General features: G+C 45.5%; 1 protein-coding gene across 3 annotated transcripts in view; it reads left to right on the forward strand.

Moving 5' to 3' along the window:
- Window positions 1-21,087, forward strand: part of PREX1 (phosphatidylinositol-3,4,5-trisphosphate dependent Rac exchange factor 1) — a 222,263-nt gene that overhangs the window by 111,792 nt on the left and 89,384 nt on the right. For all 3 annotated transcript variants that reach the window (XM_024207459.2, XM_024207465.2, XM_024207472.2), the window contains exons 6-7: window positions 12,111-12,272; window positions 17,842-17,975. In XM_024207459.2, the coding sequence (XP_024063227.1) occupies window positions 12,111-12,272; window positions 17,842-17,975 (296 nt within the window). The remainder of the gene's footprint in view (window positions 1-12,110; window positions 12,273-17,841; window positions 17,976-21,087) is intronic.

Raw genomic sequence — 21,087 nt, forward strand, 5'->3', positions numbered from 1 at the left:
GGGGTGAGGGCTCCGGCTGGGGGTATGGGCTCTGGTGTGGGGCTGGGGATGAGTGATTTGGGGTGCAGGAGGGGGCTTTGGGCCGGAGCTGAGTAGTTCAGAGTGCGTGAGGGGGCTCTGGACTGGGGCAGGAAGTTGGGGTGCAGGGGGTGTGAGGGCTCTGGCTGGAGTTACAGGCTCTGGTGTGAGACCGGGGATGAGGGGTTTGGGGGTAGGAGGGTGCTCCGGGCTGGGACCGAGGGGTTCGGAGGGCAGGAGGGAGATCAGGGCTGGGGCAGGGGTGCGTGGGGGTGAGGGCTCTGGCTGAGGGTGCAAGCTCTCTCTGGGGTGGGGCTGGGGATGAGGGGTTTGGGGTGCAGGAGGGTGCTCCGGGCTGGGATCAAGGGATTTGGAGGGCAGGAGGGGGATCAGGGCTTGGGCAGGGGTTTGGGGCGCAGGAGAGGGGGTCAGGGGTGCAGGCTCCAGGCGGCACTTACCTCAAGCAGCTCCTGGAAGCAGTGGCATGCCCAACCTCTGGCTCCTATGCAGTTCCTGGCCAATGGGAGCTACAGAGCCGGTGCCTGGGACGGGGGCAGCGTACGGAGCATGGGAGCCAGAGGGGGGACATGCCACTGCTTCTGGGAGCTGCAGGGAGCCTGCTTTAGCCCCGCTGTGCCTCCAACTGGATTTTTAATGGCCTTTTGCCGGACTCCTGGCAACCCTACCTAAGCTCTGATATGTTTGCGTGGAAATCACAAGCAAAAATAAGCTTTTAGAATCCAAGTACAGAAGCTGCAGATGCACCTGTTGACATGGCGCTTTTATGTGGTTTCTTCCAAAAATAAGCACACAGATTGCCATTTCCAAATGAAGTGGTGCATGTGTGCATCAAAGTAGGTTTGATTTCAGTTACATTGGGATCCAGTCCTGCTTACATTGAATTCATGGAAGTTGTTAAACAGATTTCAATGAGCATCTGATCAGACCTTAAGTCTTTTGGAGAGGTGGTTTTCAAGCATGGTGCATGGAGGAATGAGATTATAGCCATGCACCACAAGCAAAATTCATTGCTTTGTTTATTTAGATATCTAACATTTGTTGCATGTACTAGCTCACACTTACAGTTCAGTAAATGCATGGAGTGGCCCATCATCATTTCCTCACTGAGTTTTAAAGCAGACTTCTGTCTCCACTGCCGTGTAGTCAGAACATGGTGGGCTGCTATGGGTGGCATGTCTGTAGAGCTGTGCAACTGTGAAAGTGATGTTGGAGTATAATGGAGGAGTGTCAGAGAGGGCCTGTCCTGACGGACCCAAGGGAGACAGTCCCCTCTGTCATCTCAATTCCCTTAAAGAGGGGAGGGGATCTTTTCTTAATTTAAATTAAAATAATGGATTTGAAATGATAATTACTTTTCAAATGGAAGACAGAAACCCAAGGTTTGTGACTCAGACAACGGTGGCTGTTGGAAAAGCTCAGGCTTTTCAGTTCCCCAATGAAGGCACGTTTGGGGGAAAGTTAGTGTATTTTGTGAATTTGTTTAAGATCTCCTGTGTGGCTGCATGCTTATTGCAAGCAGCAGCCTTACTTTCCCAATGCAAGGCCAGTAGTGCATAAATGATAATACGCAGGGCATTTGGCAATCCTGACTCAGGCCAGGCAAAACATATGTAAGCAGAGTCAGGATGAGCTCTACCCTGACATCTGGTGGTGAATTATGGCGAGTGTGGAAAAGAACTCCAGGGGCTGATCTTGTTTGCATAGGCACACCCACTCGCCTGGCAGAAAACACAGCAACTGAAAGTGGTTACTTTGGCTGGTGTGGGATCCCCAGTTTCTCTATTATTGGGGCAGGAAGAATAAAGTTTGTTACCCTGATTCTGTGAATCAAGGCCAGTGGAACTGTTGTATGACAGAAGGACTGAGTGAGTCCCTCACCATTACCTAAGTAGCACTTGCTTGACAAGGGGCATGGGTTACAAAACCCAGTGAATTGAGAGAGGATGGGGACAGGTATTTGTACCTGATGGTAAAGGGACCTCTGATGTGTCTGTGCTGATAGGAACCAACTCCAGTCTCTTCAAGGTGCTCGCGGACTACTGCAGACGACAGGCTGGGGACCAGTACCTGAATACCCTGATGATCCATACGCTTTGTGCTGAAGCCTATAGGAAGATTGAGGGTGCTAAAAAGGAGACATCTGAGCTACCGATTGGGGCGCTGAAGTACATGGGCACAACCCCCTTAGTAGTGCCTGCAAGGACAGAGCAGGAAGTGCTTGTCATGAGTACCCGGCTGAAAGGCAGTAAAGGGGCATTAGCAATGGTAGAGCAGCCAGTTGAAGGAGAGCTCCCGGAGGGAGTGCTGGTCCCCAGTGGAGTCATAACCCTACCTGCTGAAGCCCAGGAAAAGGTGACTATACTGATTGCTAATGAAACAAGTCGAGATGTTGTTGTGAAGCAAGGACAAAAGATAGCAGACCTTGCTTCAGCGAACCTGAATCAATTGTAAAACCCCAGTGTGAGACTCAAGTTCCGACAATAGACCCAGCAAAGTTTGACTTTGGAGATTCACCGTTGTCCGAGGAGTGGAAAGATCGCCTGAGGAGGAAACTTTGTGAAAGATCCAAGGTGTTCTCATTGCATGAGTGGGATGTGGGATGTGCAAAAGGAGTAGAGCACAACATCAGACTACATGACTCTCGACCTTTCCGGGAGAGATCTAGGAGGATTGCCCTCTCCGAGATGGAAGATGTGCGACAACATCTTCAGGAGCTGGCTGCGAATGGCATCATTACAGAGTCCCGCAGCCCATACGCCTCACCCATTGTGGTGGTCCGTAAAAAGAATGGGAAAATCCGGATGTGTATTGACTACCGCACCCTCAACCGCCGTACTGTGGTTGACCAGTACACAATGCCCCGAGTCCAAGATGCCTTAGACTGTTTGCTAGGAAGCCAGTGGTTCTCTGTGTTGGATCTTCGGAGTGGATACTACCAGATCCCTCTGGGTGAAGAAGATAAGGAGAAGACAGCCTTCATCTGCCCATTAGGGTTTTATCAGTTTGAACGCATGCCCCAAGGGATTTCTGGAGCACCTGCCACATTTCAACGTCTTATGGAGAAAGTTGTGGGAGACATGAATTTACTGCAAGTGTTAGTTTATTTGGATGACCTGATTGTGTTTGGAAGAACCTTGGAGGAGCATGAAGAAAGACTTCTTAAAGTGCTTGATAGGTTAGAGGATTATGGTTTGAAGCTTTCAATTGACAAATGCCAGTTCTGCAGGACCTCAGTGAAGTATGTGGGTCACATCGTGTCCCAAGAGGGTGTGAGTACTGATCCCGATAAAATAGAAGCACTCACTACATGGCCATGTCCAAGTAACTACAGAGAACTCAAGACCTTTCTTGGGTTTAGTGGCTACTACCGCAGATTTGTGAAAAACTATGCTACGATTGTAAAACCTCTGAATGATCTTACCAGGGGATACCAGTCCAGCAGGAGCAAATCTAAGACCAAGAATAAGGGGAGGTCCCCAAAGCCTCCTGTGCAAAGACACTATAGCCCCTTCGAACCATTTGGGCCACGGTGGGATGAGAGATGTGAAAGGGCTTTTCGAGAAATCATTACTTGCCTAACTCATGCTCCAGTCCTAGTCTTTGCTGACCCAAGCAAACCATTTATCCTGCATACTGATGCCAGTTTGGAGGGTCTGGGAGCAGTACTGTACCAGGAACTGGAAGGAAAACGTAAACCTGTAGCCTTTGCCAGCCGAGGACTGTCTGATAGTGAAACTCGCTATCCCACCCACAAGCTGGAGTTCTTGGCCTTGAAATGGGCCATCACTGAGAAATTTCGGGACTACTTATATGGTGCTCAGTTCCAGGTGTGGACAGACAACAACCCACTGACCTATGTGTTAACAAGTGCTAAGCTGGATGCTACAGGGCAAAGATGGGTGGCCGCTTTGGCTAGCTATGACTTCAGCATTCAATACCAATCAGGGAGAAGCAATGTAGATGCAGATGCATTGTCCAGGCGTCCACAGGCACCAGGAGTTGCTGTGATACCCACAGATGGAGTGAGGGCTATTTGCAGTGTGAGTCGCCGGGAGCCAGAGTCCCATGAAAGTCTTCATGGATGTGCTGCAGAAGCTTTGGGCCTGCCCCCTGAATGCGTGCCTTCTGCTTCAGTGAACTATATTGCGTTGGACCAATCTCCTTTGCCCATGCTCAATGCGGCGGACTGGCAGGAAGCCCAGCTGCAAGATATTGACATTCGTGATACACTACTTGCCAAAAGGGAGGGGCGAAGCCCAGCTGTGGTTGTCCCACCTAACCCGGAGGGTAAACTACTATTGAGAGAATGGACCAAACTGAAACTGATTCAGGGAGTGCTACACCGAGTGACCACAGACCCTTTACAAAAGCAACGAGCACAGCTAGTGCTGCCAAAAGAGTACAGAGCCCTGGCCATGAGGGCCCTGCATGATGACTTTGGACATTTAGGGATGGAGAGGACCCTGGAACTTCTTCGTAGTAGGTTCTATTGGCCTCGGATGGCTGAAGATGTTCGCAGGAAATGTGAGACCTGCGCTCGATGTGTTCAAAGGAAAACTCTGCCCACGAGGGCTGCATATCTGAAGAACATCACCAGCAACAAACCTCTGGAGCTGGTATGCATTGATTTCTTGTCTTTAGAAGTAGACAAGAGAAATATTGGGAACATTCTAGTAGTGACTGACCATTATACGCGATATGCCCAGGCATATCCCACACGTGATCAGAGGGCCACCACTGTTGCTCGAGTACTGTGGGAGAAATATTTCTCAGTTTATGGATTTCCAGCCCGGATACACTCGGATCAGGGGCGGGACTTTGAGAGTCACCTTCTGAAGGAGGTGCTGAGGATAGCGGGAATTAAAAAGTCTAGGACAACGCCTTATCACCCTCAAGGTGATCCACAGCCAGAGAGGTTCAACCGAACCCTATTAGATATGTTGGGGACTTTGCGGCCAGAGCAGAAGGCAACCTGGAGCCAACATGTCGCATTTCTGGTGCACGCCTACAATGCCACAAAGAATGATGCTACAGGAGTCACCCCATATCTCTTAATGTTTGGGCGAGAACCAAGATTACCCATAGACCTGTGCTTTGGTGTATCAGAGGATGGAGATAGCTATGAAACTCATCAGCAATATGTATCCCGACTGAGAGAAAAGCTGCGGGATGCTTATCACTTAGCTACATCTGCGGCTCGGAAGAACGCAGACCGCAACAAACATCGATATGATGCTAGGGTACGTCTGCAAGAACTCCAGCCGGGGGACAGAGTCCTGCTGCGAAATTTGGGTATTGCTGGCAAACACAAGATAGCTGACAGATGGAAGGCAATACCTTACTTGGTGATGGAAAAGCTAGGGGACCTGCCGGTCTACAAGATCAAACCTGAAGAAGGTCCAGGGCAGACAAAGACAGTGCATAGAAACCTTTTGCTCCCGGTGGGGGAATTGGTAGGCACCCCATATGAGATGAGCCACAACAGGGCAACTGGGCAGAATGAAGGTGCTGGACCAAAGCCGCCCTCCAACGTGGACAGGCAGCCCCCTGCAGCTAACCTACCCCCATGCAGCACATCCGAGAGTGAGTCTGAGGAGGAAGACACAACCATGGTGTATCCTGGGATGGAGACAAGATTTCAGTCTCGATCAGCTGAATCAAAAGAGAGCTCCTCCTCTTCCGCCCTAAACCCCATGGCAGAAGTATTTAGGCCCATTCCTGACGCCCCTGGGCCACTGGTGGGACCCCCATGTGATGACACACACAGGTTATTGGACAGTGGAGACATACAGGTGGAGGATGTCCTGGGTACCTTGGACCCTCCACTGTTAGAACTAGAACTGCAGGAGCCTATGCCAGTAGCCGAGGGGCCCTCAAAGGAAACCTCCCCATCTGTCGTTCAAGAGGCTGTCCACTCTACCACGGTAACAGAGAGTCTCAATAGACGAGACAGGGTAATAAGACCAGTAAAACGGTTGACTTATGATGCACCTGGGGTGACTAGTGAGGAACCAATATGTTTAGCACACAGGCTTGTGGAGGCTAAAGTGGGCTATCTGAGGCCCTTTGGAGGGAACCAGTGAGTTGGTATAATAGGGAGTGTGATTTGTCGGGACGACAAATTCTCGGCTGGGGGGAGGATGTAAGCAGAGTCAGGATGAGCTCTACCCTGACATCTGGTGGTGAATTATGGCGAGTGTGTAAAAGAACTCCAGGGGCTGATCTTGTTTGCATAGGCACACCCACTCGCCTGGCAGAAAACACAGCAACTGAAAGTGGTTACTTTGGCTGGTGTGGGATCCCCAGTTTCTCTATTATTGGGGCAGGAAGAATAAAGTTTGTTACCCTGATTCTGTGAATCAAGGCCAGTGGAACTGTTGTATGACAGAAGGACTGAGTGAGTCCCTCACCATTACCTAAGTAGCACTTGCTTGACAAGGGGCATGGGTTACAAAACCCAGTGAATTGAGAGAGGATGGGGACAGGTATTTGTACCTGATGGTATGGGGCCCCTCTGAGGGTCTGAAACACCAATTGCACCACCTCCTCTCTCCACTGTTGAATGTCAGAGCTAACTTTGATTCCCTTAGGAGCCTAGTTACAGGCTGCTGAGCTGAATTCACTTTGGGCCAATGGTGCACCAGCACTGGGGCTCCCCTACTATACTATGAGCTGAAATCGCTAAGAGCTGAAATCACAAAAGAGCTGATGTTATTAAGAGCTGAGATCACTGAGGCTATGTTAACTAGTGGGGGAGCCTGAAGCTATATTGCTCAGCAGCTGGCGGAGCAATTTGTGGGGACGACTGGAGGAGCAGCGAGCAGCGAGCGGCGTGGAGCCTTGCGGGGCCGGTTGGAGTGGCCCAAGGAACGGCGAGCGGAGCTGTTTGCGGGGACGGCTGGAACGGCTCACAGGTCGGTGAGCGGAGCGGAGTGGAGCGGAGCAGCTTGTACAGCGGAGCAGTTCGTGGGATGGCAGGAAAGTGGACTGGCTCGTGGTAAAGGCTGCGGCGGAACCCCCACGGAGAAACAGACGGCTGGCCAGCCTCGGATCACGTAAGGTGCCCCTTAACACCCTGCGTGCCGCCCCCCCCCCCTTTACTCTGGGGCTGCACTGACCAGGGGCAGAGACTTTGGGGGTTGTCGGACTTTTGGGACTTTGGGTGGTTGCTGGACCCCAGAGACTTTGGGGATGTTGGACTTTGGGGACTCTGGGTGATTTTTGGGTTGCTGGATTCGAGAACCAAAGGGAAAGGACACAGCCCAATTTGCTGGGGTGGGTTTTGCTCATGGTTTGTGTTATGAATCCTGTTTGTGGTGTTTTCCAATTTTATGCTGATGTCGTTTACCTCATGTTATTAAACATTTTCTGCTACACTCAGACTCCGTGCTTGCGAGAGGGGAAGTATTGCCTCTTAGAGGTACCCCGGGGGGTGGTATGTAATTGTCCCAGGTCACTGGGTGGGGGCTCGAGCCGGTTTTGCATTGTGTTATTGAAACGGAACCCCTAGATACAGAACCCGGCCCTTGTTGCTGCCAACTTAGATGGGCAGAAGGGTTACACATATATGGAGGGTAGGAGAGTCCTACCCATGGTCAGACATCTGGTCACTGTCTCTTGAGTGCTTTTCAGCATGCTGGCAAACATTCTCAGCGTTTACTCTGCGCATTCATAAATCTGTTGCTAAAATAAAGAAGCACCTAGCTGCTTTTCAGAAGTCCTGGGCACTGCCCTTCCAGGGGAGAGGTATCTCAGAGCACAGGCTCATGAGGCTCTTCAGCTCTGTGCCAAGCTTGAGCGGGAGTTGCCTTTCTGACAGTCTGTGGCAAGCCATTCCTTTTTACCCATATGGCTGTGGAGATTGATCTAGCGCACAGGCAGACGTTCTATTGGAAGAAGATGAATTCCTGTTTCTGATTAGTGTGATGGGAGTGGAGGGCCATTTTCTCCACCTCTCAATGGTATTTCGGAAGGGCTAGCTATACAGACAGCACTAATATATACATATACATTTCCAAAGCAGCACCTGGGACTTTGAGCTGCAGAAAACCCTTTATTGATTTTAATGGGAGTCATGCAGCAAAAATGTCATGCACCCCTTTGAATATGTGAGGCTGAGACAGATGACTGTAATGTATGCCCATATTATCCTCTCCTTTCTTTTTGAACACTCATCTCCTGCCTTACCCGGAGCCCATAGGGAGTAAGAACAGCCCTCCCATGGGATCTCCTTCTGTGATTTTTGATTGACAGTTATAGGGCAGGGTGAAAGCTGGGGACCCAGCTCGTTTCCCTGTTGCATATGTTACCCAGTCTGGAAATCACCCTAGAGCCTAGGATAATTAACTCTGCTCCCCTAATGGGACTCCTGGCTGTCAGCACAATACGCTTCTGCTCCATCACCCACCTGACAACAGCCATTATCAATCACCACTTATAATTTTCAGGAAGGAAAATTTGTAGCTAAGTGCAAGTTCCCAAAATAACTCATTCCATACATGATGCAAAAAGGGGCTCTGGTAAAAGGGCAATACAGGGTTTGATAAACTGAAAAAAATAATCCAAGGGAATGAAATTTCGGACTTTGTTCTTTAAAACTATCGGTTTGAATTTGATGGTTAATTATTATTGCAAATCTGTATAGCCCTGTAAATTTACCTTCTACTGTACGAAGATGAACAGTCTCATTATACAGCACCCAACATGTGAGAGTGAGAGAGAGCCCAGAAAATGCAATACCAATGCATCATGATTCTCATGAGAACAGTAGCTTAGCCTCAAGATGTGGATTTCATTTTAAAAGGTTACACAAAACTGATTAGTTAGTAAATAAGTAATGACAGTACTTTCGCACTTCTATAGCATTGGCTCTTAAACAGATTCACAGAAATCAATGAATTAAGCCTCTCAGCTCCCCATGTAAGGTAGATACTATTATCTTCATTTTACACCAGGGGAAAACTGGGCACATGGGTTAAGTAATTTGCCCATGGTCACATGGGGAATTTTGGGGCAAAGACAGAAATGGGAAGCCAGCCTTCCCGAATCCCAGCCTCCTCCTTTATAATATTGTTATTAAATCCTTAAACAGTTTTTGAGAATCTTTTTTTAAATCTTGACATTATGCCCCTTCTTTTATTCTTTTCTTTCATGCACAGTTGTCCAAATCTTTTAAACATCTCCAAACGTTGACTCATGAACTTCCATATTCTGTCTGGCCCCCTCTACCGTGTATCCATATGCCTCATACTCTTTAATATATTTTTCCTCACAACAGCCCTGTGGAGTAGAGTGCTGTTTTCCCCATCTGTAAAATGGGGATCTTAGGCACAGAAAAAAACCCAACAAACAAACCAACCAGCCCTCGTGGGGCTTGTGCTACAGGGCTAAAAAAAGCAGTGTAGATGCTCCTGCTTGGGCTGGCGCCAGGGCTCTGAGACCCAGCTCCCAGAGCCTGGAAGGGAACATCAACATTGCTGATTTTAGCTCAGCAGCATGAGCTCTGTGAGCCCGAGTCAGTTGACCTGGGCTCTGAGACGCACTGCTGTGTTTTTTGCAGTGTAGACGTACCTTATGTGACTTGCCCTAGGTCATACAAGAAATCTGTGAAGAAGCAGGGAATTGAACCCAGGGAAGACCATCAGTCTGGGTGTTGTAGTCCTGAAGTGACAGTTCTTAGCTCTGTTTGCAGCCCGCCCTGCTGCACATAAGCTCACTCCAGCTCCCTTTCTGGAAATGTGGAATGAGGCAGCTCAGCAGCAGTTTGCCATTCAGTCACAGAACTTAAAAACAACCAATGTCATGTTAAAAAGAAAAAGAATATTGAGAGAACGTGAAATATTCCAGCTGGGCTAAAAATGTGGCTCTTAAACACCATATTATGTATCAAGAGGAAACAGTGAATCTCACTAAGGTTTTTTTAATGGCTCTTTTATCCAATTGGGGCTGGCAATACAATAATATTGGTCTGAAAAATGATGAATTATGAGTTGACGGTGGTTACGCTATTTGCCAAACCCTCATCATTGGTGATTATCGTCAGGTTCCAAAGTGTTCCCATGGCTCTTCCCCAGCAGGCAGTGGCTAGCTGGGCTACTCTGATCTGAACCATGTGAATTGGAGTCTCTTAGGAATTCTTCACAGGTGACAGTTTGTTCATATTGATGTTAATAAGTCCAGACAACACATGTCCATCGACTACACTTCATCCAGAGAAGAACTGCTGAGCTCTTGCTTTTATCTGGGCCTCTCCCATTCCCACCCTAGATTGTTTGGTAGCATTTTCCTTTCTGGGACCTGTCTGTGATCACTGTGTGCTTTTCCGGGGGCCACTAAGGCCTTTGGCTCATCAGGGATTGTCTAGGGGTTATAGCAATGTTGTGAGAGTCAGGACTTTTTGGTTATGCCACTGGCTGGCTCTGTGACCATTGATCAAGTCACTTAATTTTCTGTGCCTTGAATTCCCCTATGGTATAATGAGCACCTGCCACCCAGAAATGTTGGAAGAATTAATTAAAGCTGTGTTCTTGTACAATGCCTTTCAACCCAGGATTTCCAAAGTGTTACTATCACTGTTATTTAGAGTGTTGCACATGGGGATACCCCTATTAGCTACACGTGCAGGGCTAGCTTTTCAAAAGAATACAGCTTCTATAGGCTGCTGAGGGCTGAGCTGTTTTGAAGATCTGGACTGTAGGTCCTTATCTTACACCACGGGAGGTGCACCACTGACTTCAGTGGGAACAGGATCAAGCCCATAGAAAGGGCTATCGTTAGAACAGATCTATTTGCATATGTGCAGCAGGAAATAATTTATTTTTTATGTAATTATTTAATGCAATTGAACGTGGTTCTTGTTAGCACCAAACACGTGACACAGCACAACACGCTTTGTATGTCTTTCCTCTTTTGACATATGTGATAAATGAAGGGGTGGGGGGGAGAGCTCCCTTTTATGGACCCAGCCAGCCAGTTAGACAGCTATAAAATCCCTCTTAGTAGCTGTTCTCTACTTGCTTTACCTGTAAAGGTTAAAAGTCACTGCAATGCATAGGTAAAAGGAAGTGAGTGGGCACCTGGCTAAAAGAGCCAATGGGAAGACTAGAACTTTTTAAAATTAAAACAAGACTCCCCTTTTGTCTGTCTGTTGTTGTTCTCGGGAAGAAGCAGAGACAGGGCTAAAACTATGCTGTAAGAAGCTTGGGGCCAAGTATGAAAAATTATCTGAATCATACCTAGAAACTACTCACTTGAAACCCCCAGATATGTAAGTAGATCAGGAAATGTCTAGAAAGACGCAATTCGGGGTTTATTTCTTTTTATTTCTTTATGGCTTGTGGACTCCTCTGTGGTAACCCCAAATGCTTTTGTTTCGCTTGTAACCTTTAAGCTGGACCTCAAGCAGGTTATTCTTGATGCTTAATTCTTGTAAGTGGGTTTTTTAAATCTAGCAATAGCCTGAGTTTTCAAATATATTTTCTTTCTTGTTGTTTTTAATAAAATTTACCTTTTTTAAGAACAGGATTGGATTTTGTGTCCTAAGAGGTTTGTGCACATTTTGTTTAATTAGCTGGTGGCAACAGCTGATTTTCTTTGTTTTCTTTCTCATCTCTTTCCCATGGGGGGGTGAAAGGGCTTGGGGGTACCCCACAGGAGGAATTCCCAAGTACGCCTTCCTGGGCTCTCAAAGGGGTTCTGCACTTGGGTGGTGGCAGCATCTACCTATCCAAGGTCAGAGAAAAACTGTAACCTTGGGAGTTTAATACAAGCCTGGAGTGGCCAGTATTAATTTTTAGAATCCTTGCGGGCCCTCACCTTCTGCACTCAAAGTGCCAGAGTGGAGAATCAGCCTTGACAACATATTTATCAGCATGCAATGCCTGCACTTATTTAGCAACATAGCAATATAACAGTACCCCTGCACTGACCAACAGCCTTTCATAGACCAGCATCTACAGCAACACACATACAATTTTCTTTAATTGAACAAGCTCCTGAGTGCTTTTCTTACGCAATTGCACACGAATCCCTTGCTAGTGACTGTTCACATGTTTACAATTTTCCTTTTTTAGGAACTAGCTAAGAGGACACCTTCTAGGCATCCCGATCACCAAGCAGTCCAGAATGCATTGCAGGCGATGAAGACTGTCTGCACCAATATCAATGAAACCAAGAGGCAGATGGAGAAGCTGGAAGCCCTTGAGCAGCTGCAGTCCCACATTGAAGGATGGGAGGTATGGTGGCAGATCAGTGGGGCTGCTAAACCCCCCGTAGGCAGTTAATTACACTGCATAACACAAAGAACTGGAGCGCAATGATTCACATTGTATACAGGGATCTCTGTATGTCTTATGTGGTATATAAATGCACTTAAAGGAGTGGGTGGCACTTTGATGAATTGAGAATTCAGTGGGTTTTTTATGGGAGTGTGAGCTGTGCCTACATGATAGCATGAAAGAAGGAAATTGCAAGGGATTTAAATTTGAAATTGGTAGATCTTATTTGAGGAACATGGAAGTCTAGAGGATGAAATCAAAGATGTTCTAAATTCCTCTTCCTACAAGTCTTGACTTTTCCCAGGAGCTTTCAAAGTTAACCCACCCGTCTTAATAAAAATTTTCTGTCTCCTCTGCCCTCTCCCTCCAAAACGACGACGAGCTAGGGCTGCTATGTCTATATTTGCTGCTGTTAGGTAACTCAGGGAAGGGATTCTAGTGAAGTATTTATTAGTTGATGCTGGGGAAGAGAACGGAGAAAGAGAGATTGAGAGAGAGAGAGAATGAGAAATTTGGGGGAAAAGGCAGTCTGGAAAGGAGCCTTCCAGTGGTAGATTCTGGCAGTAGATTTAATGCAAAAAAGTTTGTCAGTTTTGTAATTTGATGTCTTTAGCGGAGGCCATGGGATTAGCAGTGCTGCAATCCCAAGGGAGATGTACAGTTCATTTTTACTCCACCATAGGGAGTTAGTGGTGTGAAACGGCTTCATGGAGAGATTGGCGTCAGGAGTTTCATGTGCCTGACATTTAAAATATCCAGGCTGAGTGCTGCCAGCTAAGGATTCCTTCTCTGATGACATCTTTCCAGAGGTCATGTAAACTTCCTCGTGTTCGGACTTTTGGGTGTGCTCCAGGACTGCTTTTTTGTTTGTTTGTTTTAAACCTTGCTCATTTTCCCCCTGAAGGATGTTCTTGGCATCCAGCTGAAGACATGAGTGCAACACAGATATCCAGCTGTGTGGTTTTTGGATAGCAAGCTCAGCAAACAAAGCCAGATAAAGTTTAGTACAGCAAGACTCCCAGAAGCAGTTGAAACCTTTACAGCATTGATGTGATTTGGGGTCAGTTAGGCAAGAGGCATGTCTTGAACTCTGAAGCCTCAATGGTGACTCTGTGAGTGTCCATGATGTCATATGTAAAACAATATCCAAACTGCACATGTTTTCTTAGGGTTTAAATAACCCACAGAAACATTGTGGGGAGGAGAACAGTTTGAGATCTGTTTATCTTCCCTGTTTTACAGGAATGCTACCTAGGTCACTCAGCCCATCAGTTTGAAAGTTCAGAAGTATTTTTCACTAGCACTAAGCTATGAAAGACATTTCTGAGGCTCCTACCGGTGGTTTGAAGGTTGTGGTACCTTCACATATTGTAGAAAGAGATCATATTGACCATGTCATTTCTTCTGATGTACATTTAAGAAAGTTAGAAACTGGTTTGCAGTCCCTTACCCTGGGCTTCCACACTGCCAGGGTCTCACAAAATGATGTCACGTTTGAGCAACGTAGCCATCCCTAGAAGTGATAGGGACTCAGATACCATTTGCAGTTCAGAACCATGTCTTGAGTTACATTTCAGTTTATTCCCAGTGAGAAGGGCTCTCAACCTGTGCTAAATCATGGGCTGTATAATTTATGCATTAGAGCATCATCAAACAGGCTGTTTTCTCCACTTGATTCGTGATGAATTCCTTTCAGAATTCTGTGGATTTGTTAAAAAAAGGGGAGCCGAGAGAGAATGCTATAAAAGGAGAATCCTTTACATGGGGCTTTTTGTTTAGCACAGAACCAGTTTATACACTGTTTCAATTTACTATATACTGACAGTTCTGTAGGGGAGAGATGAAGTGGTTGAGGTAATATCTTTTATTGGACCCACCTTGTCTCTCTAATATCCTGGCACCAATGTGGCTGCAACAACACTGCAAACAGCAATGGAAGATATTCTATAGTAATCAGTTAGGGACACCCCATATAGACTGTTTTCCCTGTGTAATCACTACATGCTGATACCCTGGATTCCCCAAATCTGATATGTGCAGAGAAGCAAAACTCCCATCTTAAAAGAACAGCAGAAATCGTAAGAGATGTGTTAATGCTGAGGCAGATCAATCATTTTATAATTGGCTCTAATTTGCAGTTCCACTTGGTGTAACCTATTTTTACCTGCAGCCCAGTCCCACTCAGAAAGGTAAGAAATCCTTCCCCATCCGTGTCAACATCATAGAAATCATTCCTACTGTGTTCCTTACAACCAAAAGACTCGCTAATTGGTATGAGCAAGGAGCAAACTTGTCAGCACCAGATAGGAAATGCATCAAACTCTTTCAGTGGTGGGCCCAATATAAGTAGAAAAATTAGTAGATTTTAAGGCCAGAAGGGACTGTTATGATCATCTAGTCTGACTTTCTGCATAACACAGGCCATAGAACTTCACCCAGTGATTCCTGCATCGAAACCCCAGTAACAGACAGGCCTCTTATTGGTAATTTCACTGTGGTCATTGCTTTTTTCTGACCTTCTCCATCACTTTCAGTTCCCTTGCACAAATTAAAAGACATCAATGCCTGCATCTGCCCCATTGACTGATATGGGAGCAGGGATGCTCAGCCCCTGTTAGCCTAGGGTCCCAAGTGGACCAGAGCATTTATTCAGCTATTTGTACAACTGTACATAGGGATTAGGGGGTCACCATTCTGGAACTCGGAGATCTCTGCTGTCTGGTCCAGTTGGCCACTTCGCTTTGTCAACAGTTTATCTTCAAAATAAAATAAAGAGCGCCTCATTTCTGGGCATGTCTTAGCATGTCCCATATGATGTTTAAGAAAATAAAGCATGTCAGGACAGGAAATGGAAATATCGCAACCAGTTAATTCTTGTTAAATGTTAAAAACAAATATACAGAGACACAGATGTGTAACACCTGCACGCACACGCATGTTGACTCGCATACACAGCAGCCTTTGAATAGTAGCTGCTTCCTTTACTAAGCTTGAAAAATGCAGCACAATTGGAAAAAGCTGGTTTGGAAACCAGTGAATCCAAGAACAGCTCACACCTCTAGAACAACCAGGGCTGCACTGCATTTAGAAAGTCTGAACTCTATTCAGTGATGTCTCTCAAATAGTTTGATAGCATCACATAGCAGATTGAGACCTCAGTACACCTTATAAAAATCATCATGGGGGCACTTCACCCCGTATGCCATCTAATTCCCATTTAAAACATTCTGGAGAAGACCATCTGCACAGGGGTAAATTTCATCCCTTGTGCCTAGAGGTATCTGCGGTCTCACTTAGTGGGTCTAAAAGTTGCTTAACAGCATTGTTGCAGGGATTTGTGAAAACGGTGTTAATAAATTCTTTGCAAATTAAGCAGTTTAGCTGATATACGTCTTATAATCCAAAGTTAGTTCTCTTTTCCAGTAAGACTCAAATCAGCAGGTCAAATTATATAATATACTTCCTATTCTGCCCTGCTGACCAGACTAAAGAAGTCACAGCTACACTAAGAAGTTATTCTTCCTAACTAAATTACAAATGCAAAAAGTGTTACTCAGTCAATAAGTGTTACAGAAATGAATGTTAAGTGCTACCAATGCCTCAGTGTGTTTGTAGTAAATGGATCCTTGTTAATACAGAGTCAATTGAATCCCTACGCCTAAGCTTAGCAGAATTCAGTGGGTTTTTCATATTTTTGACAGATAATGTCAATGTTTATTTGTAAGCATTTTCTTCTATTTTTATCATTTTAAATTTTCACAGTTGCAGGAAATTATGGGGGGCAGGGTTACACAATGGGAGGGTCAGACATTTCATGACAGTAGGCATTGAGATTCAAAAAGTTAAAGGTTTACAACTGTTAAAACACAAATTGCCAACATCACATGTCAGAATATACAAAGTAAATAACCTTAAATCAAACTAATAAATTCTCAAGCAGCATTTTTCTTACTTTGCTTATCTGCAAATTTCAATTATCTATAGTAATATTTTTCATCAGTTTGGGTGTGTATGGTGAAATCAATGTTTACTGACATCTTACTGATAAAAATAAAATATTTCCAAGCCTATTGGTGCCTGTGAAATAATGCTGAACATAGGAACATAGGGCTAGACCCTAGGGAGTGACCAAACTGCACTTGGTGCAGGCTTAGGGGGAAGAAGAGGGGGTTATACCCCCTCATCATGGAGCTGGCTGGAACTGTTTCAGCCCCCAGTGCAACTTAGAACATTCCTACCACTTAATTTGTTCCCAAATGCAGTGGCCCACAAGGGTCTGTTTCACCAGCTGGGAATCAACCAAGTACAATGACACTCCAGCTATACTCTGTACAGTGGTACAAGGAAAGGATGGCCAGGAACCAGCTACAGCGGCCCTGTGTCTCCTAGGGACTCCCCTGTGCTGGGGAATCCTTGAGCAGCTATCTCAGCCAGCTTTGCAATTGCTTTTTGTACACGTGGACTGTCGCAGAGCATGATCTGGCCCATAGAAGACACAACCTAATGATTTTCATGGGTTTGTTTCTAACTTGGACATGTTTATTGAGAACTTGAGGAAGGAGAGCAGCTGTCTATGCTACTGACAGCAGGACTGAGGAGATGGGTCTCTGGTACGTTCATCTGCTAAAAAGATGGTTAACAGAGAACATGACAAAGCTGCAATATCAGGGAGGCTCCATTGCCCATTCTTAAGGCTACAACTTGTATTATTTGCAATGCTGGGCACAGAGTCTGACTCATGTTCTAGAGAGAGTACACACAGGGCCGGCTCCAGGCACCAGCTTCTCAAGCAGGTGCTTGGGGCGGCCGTTCCGGACAGGGGCGGCAGTTCCAGGTATTCGGCGGCAATTCGGCGGACGGTCCCTCACTCCGCCTGGGAGTGAAGGACCTCCCGCCGAATTGCCGCCGCAGATCGCGATCGCGGCTTTTTTTAGATCGCGATTGCGGCTTTTTTTTTTTTTTGGTTTTGGCTGCTTGGGGCGGCCAAAACCCTGGAGCCGGCCCTGAGTACACAGGTGGCAATACAACATTCTTGAGACTCGAAGGGATTTCTTATGAAGAAAGGATCATTGATTAGAACAGGGAAATCTTATGGTATATAGGATTTTCAATAAGGACATGTCCAGGGAGAGGACAGTACATATAGTCACATTCCAAAATTAAGAAAGAGGAGATTTACCATCTCAATTCTGATAAGTTCACCATTCAGTAGTTGTGATTAGAGCTGAGTAAATAATTGATTTTTCAGTTCAGTAGCAAAACCAAATATCACAGAGCTGTATGCGTTACTCTCCCTTCTTTCGTTCTTTCTTTCTTTGCCAAAGCTATTCGCCAAATCTGACTCTGATTCACAAATAGTTTCAGTCAACCCGAAACTGCATTTTTTGGGCAATAAACTGTCTGAAAAATGTTGCCCAGCTCTAGTTGTAACAGATGTGATAAGCAAATGCATAGATTAGTAGTAACAATGTTTGAACCCTCGGAAAAGAAAAGGTAAAATAAATAAAATTGTCTCTCTCTGCTCTAGGGGTCCAATCTGACTGATATCTGCACACAACTTCTGCTCCAAGGGACTTTGTTGAAAATCTCAGCAGGAAACATTCAGGAGAGAACATTTTTTCTGTTCGATAATCTTCTGGTCTACTGCAAGCGGAAATCCAGGTGAGCCCCAGAGGCATTAATAGGCTTATCATGGGACAATTCTTAAATGTACATCTTCCACCAGGGGAAAAACAGCAACAGCTGACCATCTACACTATCTCCCATCAGCCTCTAGGACTGAGTCGCAGGTTTATTATCTGTTCCTTTCATCTGCTTTTACTACTGTTGTTCATTCAGTCTGGTGGACATAGAACGTGCTGTACACCAGGATAAGTGTGCAGACCAGTAACAGAGTCCCTGCCCTGAAAAATGTACAGTCTAAAGACATGAGTTGATACAGCACAGAAGAAACAGAGTAAGGTGTGGCCCTTACAGCTGAAAAGCTTTCCAGAGCAGGTGAGTCTTCAGGAATGCTGTGAAGAAGGGCAGTTTGCCACTATTCATTGGCAGGTTGTTCCAAGCATAAGAGGGTTAGGTGAAAGAAGATGTGAAATCAGGAGAGGGCAGAGGAGACAAGAGGAGTCCAGAGAGAATGGAAGGCGAAGACAGGCCACAGGAGTAGAGCTGGTCAGGAAATTTCTGATGGAACAGGGTTTTTTGATGGAAAATGCAGATTCGTTGAAACTGAAATATTCTCTAGAAATGTGTCGGTTTTGATGAATTTCCGCTCAAACATAGGCTTCGTGTCCATGGAACCCTGCCTGATGGGTTGTTGGGGAACATGGGCCTCAGATTTAGGGACCCCAGGGCTTCCATGGCCTATGGCTGTGGGACAGCACCCCTATGAGGACTGCCCCAGGGTCTGGGATCCCAGGGTTTCCAGGCTCCCAGCCACAGAACTGTATGCATTATTTCCCCTTCTTTTCCTGGTAACACTAACTCTCCCCTCTTGCCACCTTATAGCCCTATTAGTATTAACTATTATTACTAATGTAGCATTGACAGTATGCAAGGCTCTTCACAGACATAGCTACTACAGCAATTAGTCCATATTTTATTGACTTAATTCTCCTTTCAACTTTTATTTCTTCCTTCATGGCTCAAATCTCATCCCCACACCTTCCCCTTTCCCTACTTTTCCCTTCATTTTTTGTTCCTTGCTTCCTATTATATCCCCTCTCATAACCCTCACCAATTTCCTCTCCTCTCCTCTCTGCTAAACGTGCTCCTTTCCCCCCTTTACAAATCATTCCTGAAGGAAGCCTCACACTCAGAATGTTGGATCTGACCTTTTACTGCTCAGTTTCGGCCTGCCTAAGAGCTTTCTCGCTCTCTGGTTCTCTTTGTAGTTTAGGTTGGTACAACCCCTCCCCTTAGGCACTTTTCCTGGAACACTAAGTTTTAGGAAACAAAATGTTCCACTGCCTTTTAAGCAAGTGTCTGTGTTTTTGCACAGCAGACATTACTGAGCTACTCTGTACTCTGGCTTGGGATCGGACCAGGCTGCTCTAACGCTTTGAGTTCCCCCCAAGGATCAGTGTTGTTTCTCTTTCTTCAATAACGTAACATGGACTGTCCAAATCTCCAGAATACGATTTCCATTAAAAAGCAGAGTATTCAAAGAAGCCTTCGGGCATTGCATCATATGAAAGATATATTTAGGGACTAAAAGGCTACTTTAATTTTGGATATTTTCCTTGTCTAGCTGCTATTTATAATTTGGTCCTGAGTGGAAATGAAAGTCTATGCACATGTGATAGCATTGTCTGTCAGCCAGCTGCATGAAAAACAACTGACACATTAATGGGATGCAGATTTTGTGAAAGTTAACACTGTCTACTACAGTGGTGCCTGGCTTAAAGCCTAATCACCTGATTCTGATCTCACTTATGCTGATTTTAACTGGTCTAACTCCACTGGCACTACTCCTGATTTACTCCAGTGTAACTGAGATCAGAATCAGGCCCACAAGTTTCAGTAAAATGTCAACAATAAGACAAAATGCTGCTGCTCTGTTTTGGAAAATATGGTATCTCACTCTGGTGTAAATCAGAAGTAGATTTGTTGAGCTCAGTGGAGTTACACTGTAAAATGGGTTTGGGATCAGAGTCCGGACCCAGATTTTTAAGTGCAGGTTTGCTGTTTGATCTTTTACAGAGCCTAGCAAAGTCTGACAAACTGATGACACAGATTTTCAGGGCTGAGTATTGTTTTGTTATGTTAGAAGCAGCTTCTATTGCTGTTCAGATTGCGTCCTGATGTCAGGAACAATATGCCTCCTTTGGGGAAATAGGCTGTCCATCCAAAGGTCTTCATCGGAGCTGTCTGAAGAGCTTCTCTTTTAAATCAACTCAGTTCTCTTGAGGAAATGATCTAATGACTCTGAGGTTTCAACCCTTGTCAATCTGATTGCATGTAAATATCTGGTCATCACCAAGTTGTATTTATCACCAGTGCAAGTTGGAAAACAAAATATAATGTTCACAAAAGTTTTTTGATTCTCTACTCCCCCCACCTCTGACACCTGTTTTTCATTTCAACAGAAATTCTCTGACTAGCTCTTTTTATCGCAACATTATTTATGTCCCTTGGACTCCTGGCAAGTCACGACGGCTGCCCCTTAATGTCACAGAGTTTGAACACCTGCCATCTTAAACAACGCTCATTTGGCCAGTTTTGTGGTGGTTCATATAGTGGGGTTGTTTTTAAATATGAGAGCCAATTAAAGTACAGCAGGTGCCAGCTGGATCATTTTAAACATCTTCTATGCATAAAGGCGCAGGACATAACAGTGAGAAGGCCTTTCCTGGATTTTTTAACAAGACACTTTAACAGAGACTCTTCTGTCAATTGAATGATAAGGGTACAAACCCTGATGCAAAGGTTGCATCAATGGGGCTGTTATGCCAAACAATGTCTGTATGAATGTAATATGCAGAGACTTTCCAAATGCATACAGCACACCATGTAACACTAGCCTCTGTGTGTTTCACTGCCAACTAGGAACTCAGAATGGAGATTCTGAAAGTTTCCAAAAACTATCAACCAAACAGAGGCCAAATTTAACATTTTACATCAAAATCATGAGGTTTCATCAAAAACCATGCGGAATTCAGCTGTGTCTACAGAAATCTGTGCTGACATTTCTGGTTGGTTCAAACCCATAACAAAGCAAAACTCAGAGAGGTCAAAATGCTCATTAAACCTTGCAAAATGCAGCTGTTGAACAGCA

This window comes from Terrapene carolina, unplaced genomic scaffold (genome assembly GCF_002925995.2).
Source record: "Terrapene carolina triunguis isolate 2854851 unplaced genomic scaffold, T_m_triunguis-2.0 Scaffold130, whole genome shotgun sequence".
Lineage (NCBI taxonomy): Eukaryota > Metazoa > Chordata > Testudines > Emydidae > Terrapene > Terrapene triunguis.